The sequence below is a fragment of the Juglans regia genome, chromosome 4, assembly GCF_001411555.2.
Source record: "Juglans regia cultivar Chandler chromosome 4, Walnut 2.0, whole genome shotgun sequence".
In the NCBI taxonomy this organism is placed as follows: Eukaryota; Viridiplantae; Streptophyta; class Magnoliopsida; order Fagales; family Juglandaceae; genus Juglans; species Juglans regia.
This window is the reverse complement of record NC_049904.1, coordinates 343,189-358,578: the sequence shown is the minus strand read 5'-3', so window position 1 is coordinate 358,578 and position 15,390 is coordinate 343,189. Positions and strand designations below refer to the sequence as shown.

General features: G+C 37.9%; 1 protein-coding gene across 1 annotated transcript; it reads left to right on the top strand.

Annotated features, from left to right (window-relative positions):
- Positions 1-4,500: 4,500 nt before the first annotated feature.
- On the top strand, positions 4,501-14,811 carry LOC108990009 (sufE-like protein 1, chloroplastic/mitochondrial). The gene is made up of 2 exons (XM_018963842.2): positions 4,501-4,789; positions 13,278-14,811. The coding sequence occupies exon 2, from the start codon at positions 13,410-13,412 to the stop codon at positions 14,508-14,510; it is 1,101 nt and encodes a 366-aa protein (XP_018819387.1). The 5' UTR covers positions 4,501-4,789; positions 13,278-13,409; the 3' UTR covers positions 14,511-14,811.
- Positions 14,812-15,390: the final 579 nt, after the last annotated feature.

Below are 15,390 nucleotides of genomic sequence, written 5' to 3'. Positions count from 1 at the left end.
TGAGGTTACCTGATTTCTCTAAAAGCTTCACAATTGAATGTGATACTTTTGGAGTAGGTTTGGAGGTTATGCTCATGCAACAAGGCTTTGAAGGGTTAGCCTATTTCTTTCTATAGCAAGGCTTTGAAGGGTAAGACATTGCTGTTATCCACATATGAAAAGGTGCCGCTGATACTTGTTTATGCAGTCAGTAAATGGAGACCATATTTGTTGGGAAAAGTCTTTAAAATTAAGATTGATCAACTGGCCTTGAAGTACTTGCTGGAGCAAAGGGTGGGGGACTGAAGCTCAACAGAAATGGTTGTTAAAGCAGATGAGTTATGATTTTACTATTGATTATAAAAGGCGGAAGGATAATAAAGTTGCAGATGCCCTTTAAGGAAATCTGAGGATGAAAGAACTACTTTGACTTGGATTACTTTTTCAACTCTTGACTGGATTGAGGAATTGAAGCAAAGCTATCAACTCTTTCCCACACTCAGTGACATCTATTCTAAATTTCAACAGGGCTTGAAGGGTCCAAATATTACACAATACAACAAGGCCTATTATTGAGGAAAGGGAAGCTAGTGGTGATTCATAATTCTCCATTCAAAGCTAAAGTATTACAACATATACATCATAATCCATAAGCTGGGCATGTGGGCTATCATAAAACAGTGCACAGGGACATTAAAAAGTTAGTCAAGGAATATGATGTGCCAAACCAGTAAGCATAAGACTATCCATCTAGCTAGGCTACTGCAGCCACTAACTATTCCCACTTCTCCATGGTTGGATATTGTCATGGATTTCATTGAAGGTTTGCCTCCTTCCAGTGGGTTTATAGTGATCTTCACAGTAGTGAATAACCTTACCAAATTGCTCATTTTTTCCTCTTGCTCATCCTTGTACAGTAAGTAAAGTAGCCCAAGTACTCTTTTTTTTTTTTGTTTTTTTGTTTTTGTTTTTTGAAGTCTTTAAGTTATATGGGGTGCCCAAATCCATTGTCTTGGATAGGGATTCAATTTTCACCAGTATCTTTTGGAGGGAGTTGTTTTAATTGCAAGGTACTTCACTCAATTTCAGTTATGTTATGAAAGAATGATTAAAGAATGCTATGAAATGATGTTTACGCTTATGCTTTTAAATGATTTTTATGAAATGAAATGGGCTGATGAATGAAAATGAAATGATTGAAAGGAATGAATTAAAGGAAAAGAAAGGAAATGAATGAATGTTTTAATGTATGAAAATACGTAACGACCATGACTGAATGAATGAATGATGGTACTAATGGACTAGGCAGATTGCAATGTCTGGTAAGTAGTACTGGTAGTGCACCCAATGCTGCCTCTTGGCTGAAAGAGATTCCCAACCTGTGGTCACTGGCAAAATCCGGGTCCAAAAGATTGTTAACCCCAACACACGGAGAGTAACAATGTGTACTGGGCAAAGTAGAGGTGCTACCCGCCCCCTACGGGGCAGGGGCACCCCTTCCCTGCACCCCGCCCCGCATAGGGCGGGGGGTGGGGTTTTTGGCGGGGGGTGGGGTTTTTACCCCCGCCCCAATGGGCAGGGTGCAGGGCGGATTCCAATCCGCTCCGCCTCTTTTCACTTAAAAAAAACACTACTTTTATTTGATTTAAAAATTATTTATAAGTGCAAAAGTAATTAAAAATATATTTTTAGATCCATATTATAAATTTAAATTTTACAAATATGACTATAATTTAAAAACTATGTAATTTTTAAATTTGTTAGTGCATATTTTGTGTAAATTGTAGTATATTAGTTTTTGAACTATGTAGTTTTTAAATTTGTCAATGCATATTTTGTGTAAATTGTAGTGTATTAATTTTTAAATTATGTGATTTTTAAATTTGTCAATGCATATTTTGTGAACAAGTCTAACAAATTGTAATATATATTTATATATACACAATTTTTAAAATATAAATATATATTTAATAATATATATATATAAAAATGGGGAAACCCTCGCTAGGGGCCTAGATGGGTGAAAGAGACAGGGGAAGGGTCCCACTGCCCACCCCTAGGGCAGAGGAAAAATGAGAAGATGTAATTGAATGTTATGAAGGATTTGGTTTCTTTATGAATGAATGTACAAGTGTGAGAAATGTTTTATAAGAAATGAAAACATTTTTAAAGAAAAACTCCACCTTGTAATGTTTTCAAAGGAAATGAATGTTTTACGTAAAGTATGTAGAGGAATGATGAATGCATGAATGAAAACATATGTTAATATATTTTTATAGTATGAAGTAATGCTTATTGAGTATTCGACTCATTTTATTTTTATGTATGTCCCTCCCCCCCTCTGGAACAAAATAAGTAAGAAGCATTAAGACAAATATGACCCAAGGGAAGAGTGACAGAAGCCTAGGCCTGTTTTTATGTAATGTACGAAAATCAATTTTTGTAAAAGGTATTTTTATTTAATCTAATGATTTTCGCTGTAAACTCTTTTTTAATTTATAGAACATGTTTTAATTTTAAAATATAGAATCTTTTATATCCTGAGAAGGAAAGAGAAAAAGTTTTAAAATGTTCAGTAATTCATGTATCATTTTCTTAAATTATTTTCTAAAGTCTCACTACAAGGACGGGCATTACACAGCTGTAGCAAATGCTTTTGTCTCTACTTTCCTTCAACTGGGTAGGTGATAAATGTTGTACAAGTAAAATGGTTTTCTTGTCAAGTGGTAAAGGAAGGCTAAGTGTGGTGAATAGGATTGGGTTTGTCATCCTGTAGGAAATTTTCAAAGTTGCCACATTTTCTTCTTGTATTTTTTTAACCCAAAAGCTGCAATGAGAGACTGTGGGTTGAGTATCTTTGCCATAAATATGATATCTTCCCTTGGGCTCGTGTGGAAACAACTAAGCTTATATGGCTCAGCAAGACCATGTAGCTGGTTGGACAAGGCCTAGAACTAAGTCTTATAAGCTTCTATGGTAGTTGTTTGCCTTAACTTCCTAAGTTCTTCCATGAGATCATCTTAGATCGTTGGTCCAAAATGTGTGTTTAATGGTCGCACAAATCCCTCCGAACTAGTTTTGCCTCCTGAAGTTTCATGGTCTTGGAACCAAATGAGCCTTCCTTTCCATATGGAAGGAAGCCAACATGACACGATGATGAAGATTGGATGAGTAGGTAAAAACTTGTTTGGCTCAATAGAGCCACCCAAGGGGACCACTGTTTGAGTTTGAATTTGCCCTTGTTCTACAAATAACGGGTTGGCAACTTGAGAACCAGAATCACTCCCTAAGTCATCCACATTCTTCCCTTGATTGTGCACCAAAAGTTCTACATTGGCTACCATAGCTTGCAACTGTTGGGCTAATCCCTTGACAATATGCTGCAATGATTCTTGACTTTCTGGTGCATTTCCTAAGTTTGCTTTACTACTACAAGAGATTTTGCCAGCTGCAAGTATTGAGTTCCAATGCCCTCTACGATGGGCCCAAACCTGTCTCGTATAAAACTGTTAAGAATCTCACAAGGCACTGAATAAGTGACAATCACTTCGAGGAGGTTAACCTCGAACTAACAATGTTATTTTGGCTTCAAAATTGAATTGCCTTCTTTTTTACTATAGTTAATAAATACAATCATGACTCTAAACAATCAAGCAACAATCTGCAGAATAATGGGTTAAAAGATAGGTCAATTTACAAACTCTGACTCTTGACCACTTTCCACTTCACAAAAGTGGCTTGAGGACATGGCAACCATGCCAACTAACTTGGACTCAACTTTCAACAAAAAGCATAATGGCCAATAAATGAACTTCAACCAAACAAAGGACTCAATTATCAATACGTGACACTTATTTGGACCCAACAACTAAAGGGACTGGATAGGACATTCAGCTCAAGACTCTTGACATAACCCAAAATAGAAAACACATGACATTGGTGGCTCACGCCTGGATTCTCAGCCACTTTTGTTACTGGAGATCAGTCCGAACAGACTTGAACATAAGTCTGTTCTGGATCTTCCCATTTCTGCGAGCCTATCCCCTCCTGTATTGCATTTCTTTATTTATATTTGAGAGTAATACTAGATACAAGTTTCAAATAGACAAGTCTCATACAAGCCTTTTATAAAACAATGGGTCTCACTAATAAATAATAATTTTTTTTTACATTTTTTTAAGGTGGAATCCAATTTTTTACAAAGACTTATATGAGATTTGTCTGTTTAAGACTTGTACAAATCATTTCTCTATATCTTAAAGAAAAATTATATACATAAGCCTCACACTCCTGCACACCACTTAAAAGTATGTGAATTTATTCTTTTACCCTCATGTTTCAGGAAATAAGAAATATGAAATATGAAGATAAAAGAGTAAAATCACATATTTTTTAAGTGGTGTGCAAAGTGTGAGGCTTACGTGTAGCATAACTCTATTTTAAAACCTCTAAATTTTTTTTTTTTTAAAATTTATGTGAAGCCAAGGTCCGTTAAAAGCTCGAAGTCCAAGCCCATTTACGAAAAATACGTGGAAGTGAAGGGTCCTATGATCTATCCACCTAGTTTCCAAATCTTGGTCTTCTTCCCGCGATCTCTTCCATACTTATTGTCTCTCCCTCTCACGGTTTCGTCGCTCGGTTGCGTCTTCCATAGCCGTCGCTCAGCCTCCATCCCGGTAATTTACGTTGGATTTTCTCTCCCTCTTTCTTTCTCACCTAACTTCTTCGCCACAGCCGAGCCATCATCTCATCACCGTAGCTCTCCACGTCTCTGTAAAACCGCAACAAATCCCTTCCGCACGAAGTCAAGGTAATATTTCTAGCTCTCAGTGATAGTTGCTTAATTTGGAATTAGAAATTGGTGAGTAAATATGACTGGGTATTGGGAAACCTTTTTTCTTAATGTTACAATCAAATTATTGGTCTGTATTTATTGTGATTTTTATTGTAAAATGAATTTTGATGGTTGATTTTTTTTTCCGATTAGTAGTTATGGTAGTTGATTCTTGGTGCGACAGATTGGATAATTTGAAATTAGATGCGGGTATATCCGGCTATGGAGGAGTTCGGTGATAACAGATTTTGGGCTGAAATTTGGTTTATTTCTGAGTGATACTTAGATGTGTTTTGGGTGTTCGGTGTGTAAGTTGGAGTTTAGAAGTCTGAATATGGTGAAAAGTATGATTTGACCACTATCAGGAAGCTTTTATTTAGAAGTTTGTGTTTAGAAGTCTGAATATGGTGAAAAGTATGATTCGACCACTACGAGGAAGCTTTTATTTTGAAGTTTTGTTTGATAGGATTGAAGTGGTGGTTATTGTTTGTACTGATTGAGTTTGGAAGAGGGTTTATACATGACTCAGGTTTAGAAAAATCTATTTGGAGATGTAAGATACCCTCAAGGTAGCTTTCTTTGGTTGGACCGTTTCCCTTGGGAAACTCCTTATCACTGATAATCTGTGAAAACATGGTCTTATTGTTATGGACTGGTATTATTTGTGTAAGAAAAATGGGGAAACTGTTGATCGTTTACTATGAAGTGGCCAGGTTTTTGTGGGATGACATCTTCAACTGGACCGAAGTGGCATGGGTAAAGGCCAGAAGGGTGGTGGATATTTATTGGTGTTGGAATGGTCTTCTGGGTAACCCCCAAACTGCTGCTGTGTGGGAAATGATTCCTCTGTCTTATGTGTTGTCTTTGGATGGAGAGAAATGGTCAGTGCTTCGAATATTGGGGGCATTCCTTGGACGAGCTTAAGAGATTTTTCTTCACCACTATATTTTCATGGGTTGTTTTCATTGATTTTTTATTTATTTATTTATTTATTTTTATAGGAAAACCAAACTTTATTGAAAAAACCACAGTTTTACATCAAAGAGTTTTAGACCAAACAATCTGAGAAACAAAATCTGGGACCTCATTCCACCAAACTGTTAAACACTCAAAACTCCATGCATGTCTTGCCAAACTGTGAGTAGCTCCATTGGCCATACGGCCTACATGTTGCACTGTGACTTTAGCCATCATCTTCATCAAATTCCTTACTTCATATATCAGATTCCCTAGAATGGAAATAGACTCCTCAGGAGCTAAAATTGCATTAACACTTAGAAGTGAATCTGTTTCAACAATGAGCTTCTTGATTCAAATTGGGTAGCACAGCTGTAACCCTCTCAGAATTGCTAGCAATTCAATCTCCATAGGATCATTCACCTCATTCTCCATACTGCTAGCTGACAAAAGAACATTACCTTTGTCATCCCTCAATATCATTCCAATACCTGATCTGCACTGCTCCAAGAAAATGGCACCGTCAGTGTTTAACTTCACAGCACCTACTGGAGGAGTCTTCTACCTAATACCGGAACCTGTTTTCTGAATCGAGGGCTTTGATGCTTCCACATGTTCTTTATATAAGGACAAAGCATTTCCCATAACCTGTTCAGGCCATAAAGTAGTACCCTCATGCACACACTGATTTCTCCTATACCACTTACTCCAGGCTATTAGAAAGAAATTCTCCAACTCACCCTTTTTTCCTCTTGCTTGCACTTACTGAGCTAAGTTCACTAGGTCTGCTGCATCCCCATCATCTGGTAGATAATCAAACTGTTTTTTCCAACAGTCTCGAATTAAAGGACAGAAATATAGAGCATGTGACACAGTCTTAGCACCCTTTTGACAAAACTTGCAACCATCCTCATCAATCGCCTTTCTGAGCTTCAAATTCTCCATAGTGGGCAACCCATTTCTGCAAGCCCTCCAAGCAAAGACACTCACTCGGTTGGGAATGCTCAATTTCCAAATCTTCTTCCATAATACCTTCATAGCAGCTGAATTTGAACTCTCTCCCCTGCATTCCTGTTTTTCTTCAGACTATAAAACAGTCTATAAGCACTCTTCACACTAAAGACTCCATTCTTTTCATGCTCCCAAACTAGCTTATCATCTCTATTGCATGGACCAACTGAAATCTTGAGAACCTTGGCAGCTGCATTAGGTGGAAGGACCCTTCTTACTATATCCACATTCCACCATCCTGATTCTGCATCAATAAGATTTACCACCTTCTGATATTCTTGAATTCTAGAAAGATCCTGTGGTTGAGGGATAAGCCTATGCTCTAGTAACCAAAACTCATCCCATATGTTAATTGACTTCCCATTGCCAACTCTCCATCTGCACCCCTTCATCAGATCCTGCTTTGACTCCCAAATTCCCCTCCATGCATATGAAGGCGTATGTCCCAGTTTAGCCTCCCTAAAACTTGACATTGGAAAGTACCTAGCCTTATAGATTTTATGTAGCAAAGAAGATTCTTCCTGTAACACTCTCCATCCCTGCTTTGCAAGCAATGCCCTATTGTTGATGCCTTTGCACTCCCCAAAAATTCATGTGCTCCTGTTGTCCAGCTGCCACATTCTTGCTAAAGACCATTGAGGTCTTTTCTTTATTCACCTTTTGGCCTGAAGCTTTCTCATAGATCTCTAGCAAATGTTGAATCTTGTTTGACTGCATTGTGGCCCTGCAAAATAACAAACTGTCATCTGCAAATAAAAGATGATTGATCTTTGGAGCCCCTTTGCAGATCCTGATCCCTTCCACCATCATATGGTGGTCAGCTTGTTGCAGCAATGTAACTAGGCCTTTAGTACACATTAGAAACAGGTAAGGGGATAGAGGATCCCCTTGCCTCAAGCCACGAGATGCTAAGATAGGACCCTTTGGTTCACCATTAATCAACACAAAAAAAGACATAGTTTTCACACACTCCATAATAAGCTGCCTTTATTTGCAATTAAAGCCCATTTTCTCCATCACAGCATCCAAAAAACACCATTCCACCCTATCATAGGCCTTAATGTCCAGCTTTAATGACATGTACCCTTTCTTCCCATAGCTCTTCTATCTCAGGAAATGTACTAACTCATAAGCTACAAGCACATTATTTGTTATGAGTCGACCAGGGACAAACACACTTTGAGACAATGAAATCACATCTAGTAAAATAGTTTCAAGTCTATTAGCAAGCACTTTTGAGATCAATTTTTAAACTACATTACATAGACTTATGGGCCTATAATCTACCACTAACTTAGCCTTACTCTTCTTTGGTATCAGGGTGATGAAAGTATGGTTTATGGCTCGAGGTAGCATACCACTATTGAGAACATTAAGAACAACAGCAATAACATCCTTTCCTACCACATCCCAATACTTTTGAAAAAGTAAAGGAGCCATACCATTTGGGTCAGGTGCCTTTGTAGGATTCATTTGGTTGAGCTTGTGTTACTTCCTCAGCCTTGAATTCTTGAGTGAGGCTTGCATTCATATCATCTGTTATTCTACCAGCCAGGCCATTCAGAAAATTCAAGCTTGCAGTTTGATTAGAGGCAGTAAAGAGACTCTTAAAGAAATCCAAGATTACTCTATCTCTCCCTTCGTCCACCTGCCAAACCCCAGCAGCATCTTTAACCCCCTTTATCAAATTTCTCTTCTTTCTTTGAGTAGCTTTACGTAGCCTCGAATCTGAATAGTTTTTGTCCTTTGATTCTGAACTAGTCATCAACCCTTTTTAAGCTGATAGCTAAGTGATCAGAATAAGCCACTGGGATATGTTCCACACACATCATAGGAAAGGCTCCACACCAAGTCAAATTAGCCAAAAACCTGTCAAGCCTCTCACTTATACAATGACCCTCTTGTCTTCCATTATTCCATGTAAATCTTGGACCCTTGAACCCCAGATCAGTTAAAACACAGTCATGTAATACTGCTCTAAACTCAGCCATTTGACATTCTGCCCTTACTCTTCCACCTTTCTTCTCACTGTTATTCAGAATTTCATTAAAGTCCCCAACTAATAACCAGGCCTTATCTTGAGGTACCATGATAGACCTGATTAATGCCCACGTTTCATGTCTCCTAGCAGCTTCTAGCTGTCCATATATACCTGTCAGAAATCAAGGCTCTTCCACAGCAGCACATATCTTCACACATGCATGAATTTGAGACTTTGAGAAGTGAGCAATATCTAGTTGAACATGGCTCTTCAGCCTCTTCCACAGTAATGCTAAACCCCCTCCCCTCCCTTCATTGCTCACAGCAAAACAGCTAGTAAATCCCAAGCCATACTTTATTCTTTCCATCTTTTTAGTATGTAAACGAGTTTCTTGCAAAAATAAAATGTCGGGAGCTTCTTTATTAACTAAGTCACGAAGGACTCGAATTCCCTGTGGGTTCCCAAGCCCACAGGAATTCCAACTTAACACCATCATTGCTCCTGGTAGGGCTGGAACCCAGCCTCTACCGATACCATAATGTCACATAAGTTCCCACTCTCTTTCTCAATCCCTTTTCCACCCATCCCTCTATCACCCCCCTTATTTCTCAACCGTTTCTGTTTGTGATCCTGCTGGGCCTTAGGTGGACTTAGGGCCTTCACATGATCTGGGCCAGATGAAGTACAAGTAAAGCCTAGCCCATCACCCTCATGAACAACTCTATCCACATCACTTGATAAGTCAGCAGTGGTTTCCTTACTTATCACAAAGTTACCTGCCTTAGGATCTTTTGGTCCTTGCAAATCCTCTCCCCCCAAATTATCCAAATTCAAATTTTGTAAACCAGTTTTGGTAGCTACCTTATCTGGTTCCTTCATCAATGCTTGGTTTCTAACGTGATCATCCTCCCCTTTATCCTCTCCTAAAGACACGCCCTTTCCTTTTTTCAAAACAGTTTCCTTATCTGCATTCCTCATCGGTTTCGGCCCTTGCTCCTCACTGCTTTCCCCATCCTGCTGACTAAGATGAACATCCCCTTGACTGACCTGCCCCATTGGACTGAAGTTTCTCCCTTCCTTCACCACCCTTCGACGTATGACAGATTTTGCCCTTAACCAAGGGCCAAATTGTGCTGCTTCCAGACGTTGTTGCCCATACAGAGGATAGTTCATCCCTGATGGATAATTCTCCTGCACTTAAGGCCCCGTTTGTTTTGGGAAAACTTTTCATCTCATCTCATTTAATCATTACAACTTTCTCAACTTTCAATACAAAATAAAATAAACAATTCAACTTTTTCAAATCCCAAAACAAAAATAATATTAAAAAATATACTTTAACAATATTTTATTCAACTTTTTAACTTTAATCTCATCTCATCTCATCTCATCTCCGAAAATAAACGAGGCCTAAAACAACATCTAGGTAGTTTCCCATACTGGATAGGGATCCAGTATTTGCACCATTAGTGGCCGCTTTTCTACCTCTAGCCAATGGTTTTTTCAAGTCTAGTAGAATTTTCATACGAAGAAAGTTACCCCACCCAACATCATCATCATCCACTTCAACCTCTTCCACTTCTCCCAGAGACCTACCAATCCTCTCCCCACACTCTCTGTTCATCCCCACTAGAGGCAAATTGTGGCATTGAATCCAAAGAGACGCCATATCAAACTTCATTTTACTTAGTTGTATAAAACCATCGAAGGTTCAACACCTCATGGGTGCAAACAATCATTTGGGGTCACACCTCTTGGTGAAAAATCAAAGATTTAACTAGTTCCTTGTAGAGAAACTTCTGAGGGTGCGGTGCACGGGACCAGGGTTTACTCTGCAGGGGGTGGGTCCGAAGGGTCCTGCCTTGGAGAAGGTCCCCGACATCAAAAAAACAAAAATGTTTTTGGGCAGGGGAAGATTTTTGGAAAGAAATATTTTCAAATTCAAACTGTTAGTTTTGGAACTGCTATTTGTTGAAGTTGAGTAACTTGGGAACTGTACTCTGCATGTGTAAATTATGATTTTGGTGCTGATTCGGATTGGTTGATGAAGCTGAAAATTTGTTGTCTTAGTTTTGAAGACCATAATGTAAAAATTCAAATTGGTTTTTTGGTAGATACTGTTAGGTGATGGATTTAGAGAATTGGTTGCTGCCTAGCTGGTGGTCCAGCAGTAAGTAAAGAATTTAAAATGATTCTGAGAGATTAATTTGGTAGGGGAAAACTAGGATAATATAGTTGTTTAGGGGGTGATAAGGGTCTAACAGAAAGATCAACCTAGTTTGGGTACTGAGAATACCTGAGTGAAGTTCGGTATTCTCAGAATACCTCACTACTATTCATTATTTTATTATTATTTTTCATCTACTTTTCAATATTTTATCATTACTTTTTCACTACTACTATTCATAGAATACCTCACTACCCAAACGCAACCGCTCCTCATTTGGGGAATGTAGATGAGAAATTTGTGAATGGTAGTGAAATGATTTAAGTTAAGGTGTTTTATTGGGTTTTGGAAAAGAAGAGAAAAAAAGTTGAATAAAAATATTATAAAGTGAAAATATAATTTTTGTTTTGGAATTTGTAAAAGTTGAATTATTTTTTGTGTTTTGTTTGGAAATTTGAGAAAGTTATAATGATTAGGTAATTATTAGATGAAAAAAGTTGAAGATTTGAAATTAAAAGGTGTGTTTGAGTGATGTTTGGGAAGGAAATTATGAGAAATTTTGAGATGAGATGAGATGGTTTGTGTTCCCAAATGAGGCTTAAGTTTTGGTATGAGCAAAGAAAGTTAAAATGGGCTTCTGTTCAATGTCTGTGTGAAGAGATGTGAACAGAAACAGGCCTAGTATTGTTAGTTTTGTATGGGAGAATGGATCGAGCTGAGTTAGGCTGGTGTGAATAGTGGCTGAAGTTTTGAGTGGGATTTGGATGAGAAGTAAAAACTTTTGGGTGAATTTAGATGCTGTTGGGCATTCGGATTGCAAGTTATGCTTGGTTTAATATTATATGATATTACAGCTATGAGAGAAAGTCGAGTAAAGATACTGTGTTACTCGTTTATAACTTCAAGTGGTAATGTTAAGTGATTGAGGAGGTTGTGCCACTGTACTTTTAGGTGAAGAAATGTGAATTTGCATGCCCAGAAATGGTAGTAGATAAAAATTTAGGTATAGTTATGATTATTAAAATGGTTTTAGGATTAGTCATGGTACCCTAAATCATAATAATATTTTCACCAGCACACCCCACGGTGGCCTTGGCAGTATTGGTTGCAAACCAAGGCCAACTTGAGGCTACACCTCGTGATGCTGGAATGAAACTCAAAGAGCTGCCTCTTCTGGTGAGCAGAAAGATATCTGAGGGCCTGGTTTAGGCTTCCAGGTAGGGTTTGTAACCTGATTAGCCCAGCCCAGCCCAATCTAATTTTTCTTTTGAGATTCGATATTCTTGATATATGTTTTGGTGATTTGCATTTTTATGTCCTGCTATTTTGCTTCACAGCATTTCTCTCTGCTCATCCTATTTTTTGTAATCTTTCCAAAGATTGACCTGTTAGACCGTTAAATTGAATGTTGAATGTTGATGCTACTTAATCATTTCCTTCTCTTATTAGGTGTATTTCAAGTATACTCCTTATGTACCTTGATATTGCCTATGCTTCTCTTTATTGGTTATGAATGAAATTTGTCTGTCTTAAAAAAATGCTTTAAAAGAAGGGAAATAGAGGTAGCTTTTGTATAACTTCAAAATTCTTCACACTTTGGAAGTGGCCCTGATAGTGGCGTTAGCCACGGAAGCGGGGGAGGGTTGTTCCAGAGAAGGGTAAGCTCTCTCTTAATCTGGCGTAGGATCCGGCTATTTCAATAGATTAGTTCCTCAACCATGCACTTAAGATGTTCTCTCTCCCAATGTGAACTAACACTTGTGATGCCCATCAGAAAATGTTCAGTTTCCTTAACTTTCAACACAACATGCTTTAACCAAAAATACTATAACATCTTCCCAAAAATTTCATGTCATTAGTGGACCCCATCACTTTCACATACACCAAAAACTCACATCTCAATCATTTTTATTTCCAAACATTATTTTGATGGGCTCCACCACTCTTACAAATACAAACACAAAACACACCTAAATAGTTTTTTTCCCTCAAAATTCTCGATCCCTTTTTTTGTTTTTTATGTAACTTATTCCTCTTCAATCTAAACCCAAATTATGGACCAAGCAGCGAAGAGCCAATTTTTTTTTCTTCTTTTTTTTTTTTTTTTTTGGGGGGGGGGGGGGGGGGGGTGGCTGTTGGGAAATCAGGTACTTGTGATTATTTTAAGCATACTGAGCTTTTCTTATGTTGGCCGCTCTTTCATAGTAGGCTGGGTAATATTGTTAAACTTTTATGATACCCTTGTGTACCTATTGAAATGTCATGAGTCGGATCAATAATTTTTTCTCATTCTACATATATGAAAATATTATTTCTTTCACACTAATGGTGGCATTTTGTTTATGAAGGGGGTGACAAAAACATTGAGCTCATGAGATTAGAAACCTAACACAAAAGGTCTTTGAAGCTGCAATTTTTACTTGTCCAACGATACCCATTGCCCGAGATATAACACCTGAAACGAAAAGAACCACCACCTCATGTCTTCACCTTCAATCTCACCCTGTCTCCGTTTATTCAGCACCAAAATCATATATCCTCTCCTCTCCTACAAAACCCTCACAGCCCCAAAACCCCATACTCTCTCATTTTCTAAAACCATATCTTTTCATAGACTTCCCACGACACTGTCATCATTGGCATCTCCATTGTCATCAGCATCTGGTTCTGTACCTCTGCAACCCATAGAAGAACTACCACCAAAGCTCCAAGAAATCATCAAGCTATTTCAATCTGTACAAGAGCCCAAGGCCAAGTATGAGCAACTCCTGTTCTACGGGAAGAAACTCAAGCCTCTTGAAACCCAGTTCAAGACAAAGGAAAACAAGGTAGAGGGCTGTGTCTCCCAGGTTTGGGTCAGGGCCTTTTTGGATGCTGACAAGAATGTTTTCTACGAGGCTGATTCTGACTCAATCCTCACCAAGGGGCTTGCTGCTTTGCTCGTCAATGGGCTTTCAGGCAGGCCTGTTGAGGAGGTTCTGTGGGTCTCTCCAGACTTTGTGGTGCTTCTTGGGCTCCAGCAGAGTCTCACACCTTCGAGGAATAATGGGTTCTTGAACATGTTGAGGTTGATGCAAAAGAAGGCACTCCAACTGGTTGTGGAAACTGAAAAGAGCAAGAATTTGGAGCCGAGAGTCCATGGTGGCATTGGAAACATGAATTTTGGATTAAATCCCAATGTGAATGTTGAAGAAAACCCGGAGGTGATATTGAATTCTGTATCGAAAATCAATGACAGTGTTGGAAATGTGAACTTTGGATTGAATTCTGATGTGGGTGTTGACAAAAACATAAATTCGGGTGATTTGGGAAGTAGGGGGAAGAGAATTAAGGAGAAATTGAAGAGAGAACTTAGTCCTGTAGAATTAGAGGTGGAAGATATCTCATATCAACATGCAGGGCACACAGGTGTTAGAGGAAGTGATGGGGAAACTCATTTTAATGTGAAAGTTGTCTCTAAGGAGTTTGAAGGCAAGAGTTTGGTTAAGAGGCATAGGTTTGTTTATGCTTTATTGCAAGAGGAGTTGCAGAGTGGACTACACGCATTGTCAATTGTGGCAAAGGCGCCTTCTGAAGTTTAATGGTGGGTGAACATGGAAAGGTGTTCAACCTTTTTCCTATATTTCGCAGGGCATGTAGTTAAGGCAATAGCTCAGATTATTAGAAGCATTGTCTTACAATTTTAATTTTAAATTAAGTTGCTAAAATTTTGAGATATTTCGTGTCTCGGATCCATATGATGCGTTGTGATTTACATACGTACTGGTGGATCCTTGTAACGATCCAACCACACATTTGTTGGCTTGCTAGGGCTCTTTGTTCAAGTGTTAATCTTCTTGTCACATACTCTTGTCAATTACTTGTAAACAAACATTAGACTTAGAAAAATGCTGCTCATCATTCTTTTCAACTTCTCATGATGTGGTATCAAATGATTGTTGAACAAGTGAAACATAACAAATAACGTTTTAATCATTTCATATCACATCATTTGTTGATAGGAATATATTGATTAAAAAGAAGAGTAGCATTACTCTTGGACATATTTTACTTCGATTAGGAACTACCATGTTAGAACTGGTTAGGTCTTCTTATTGGGAGAACTATATTAAACCTAGATATCATGATTGAATCTGCTTGTAAATTGCTAGTCCAACAAAGGAGATAGCAAGAAGATGATGAATAAAATTGTTCATAAATAAACAATACTAGTCAAAAAGTTGCTCGAGATAGACTTTTTAATCTTGAATTCAACTCGATTAGTTTATTGAATGAATTATTCGTAAATATAAATTTTGATCGACTAAACAATACTTGTATAAAATATGACTCAACAAGTGTAAACTTAAAAAACTTTATATTTATTATATTTTATGGTAATATTTTTAACATTATAATATAGATACCCTACCGTATTTAAAGAAAGAAGATGAAATCATATTCCTAATACTATACGATATT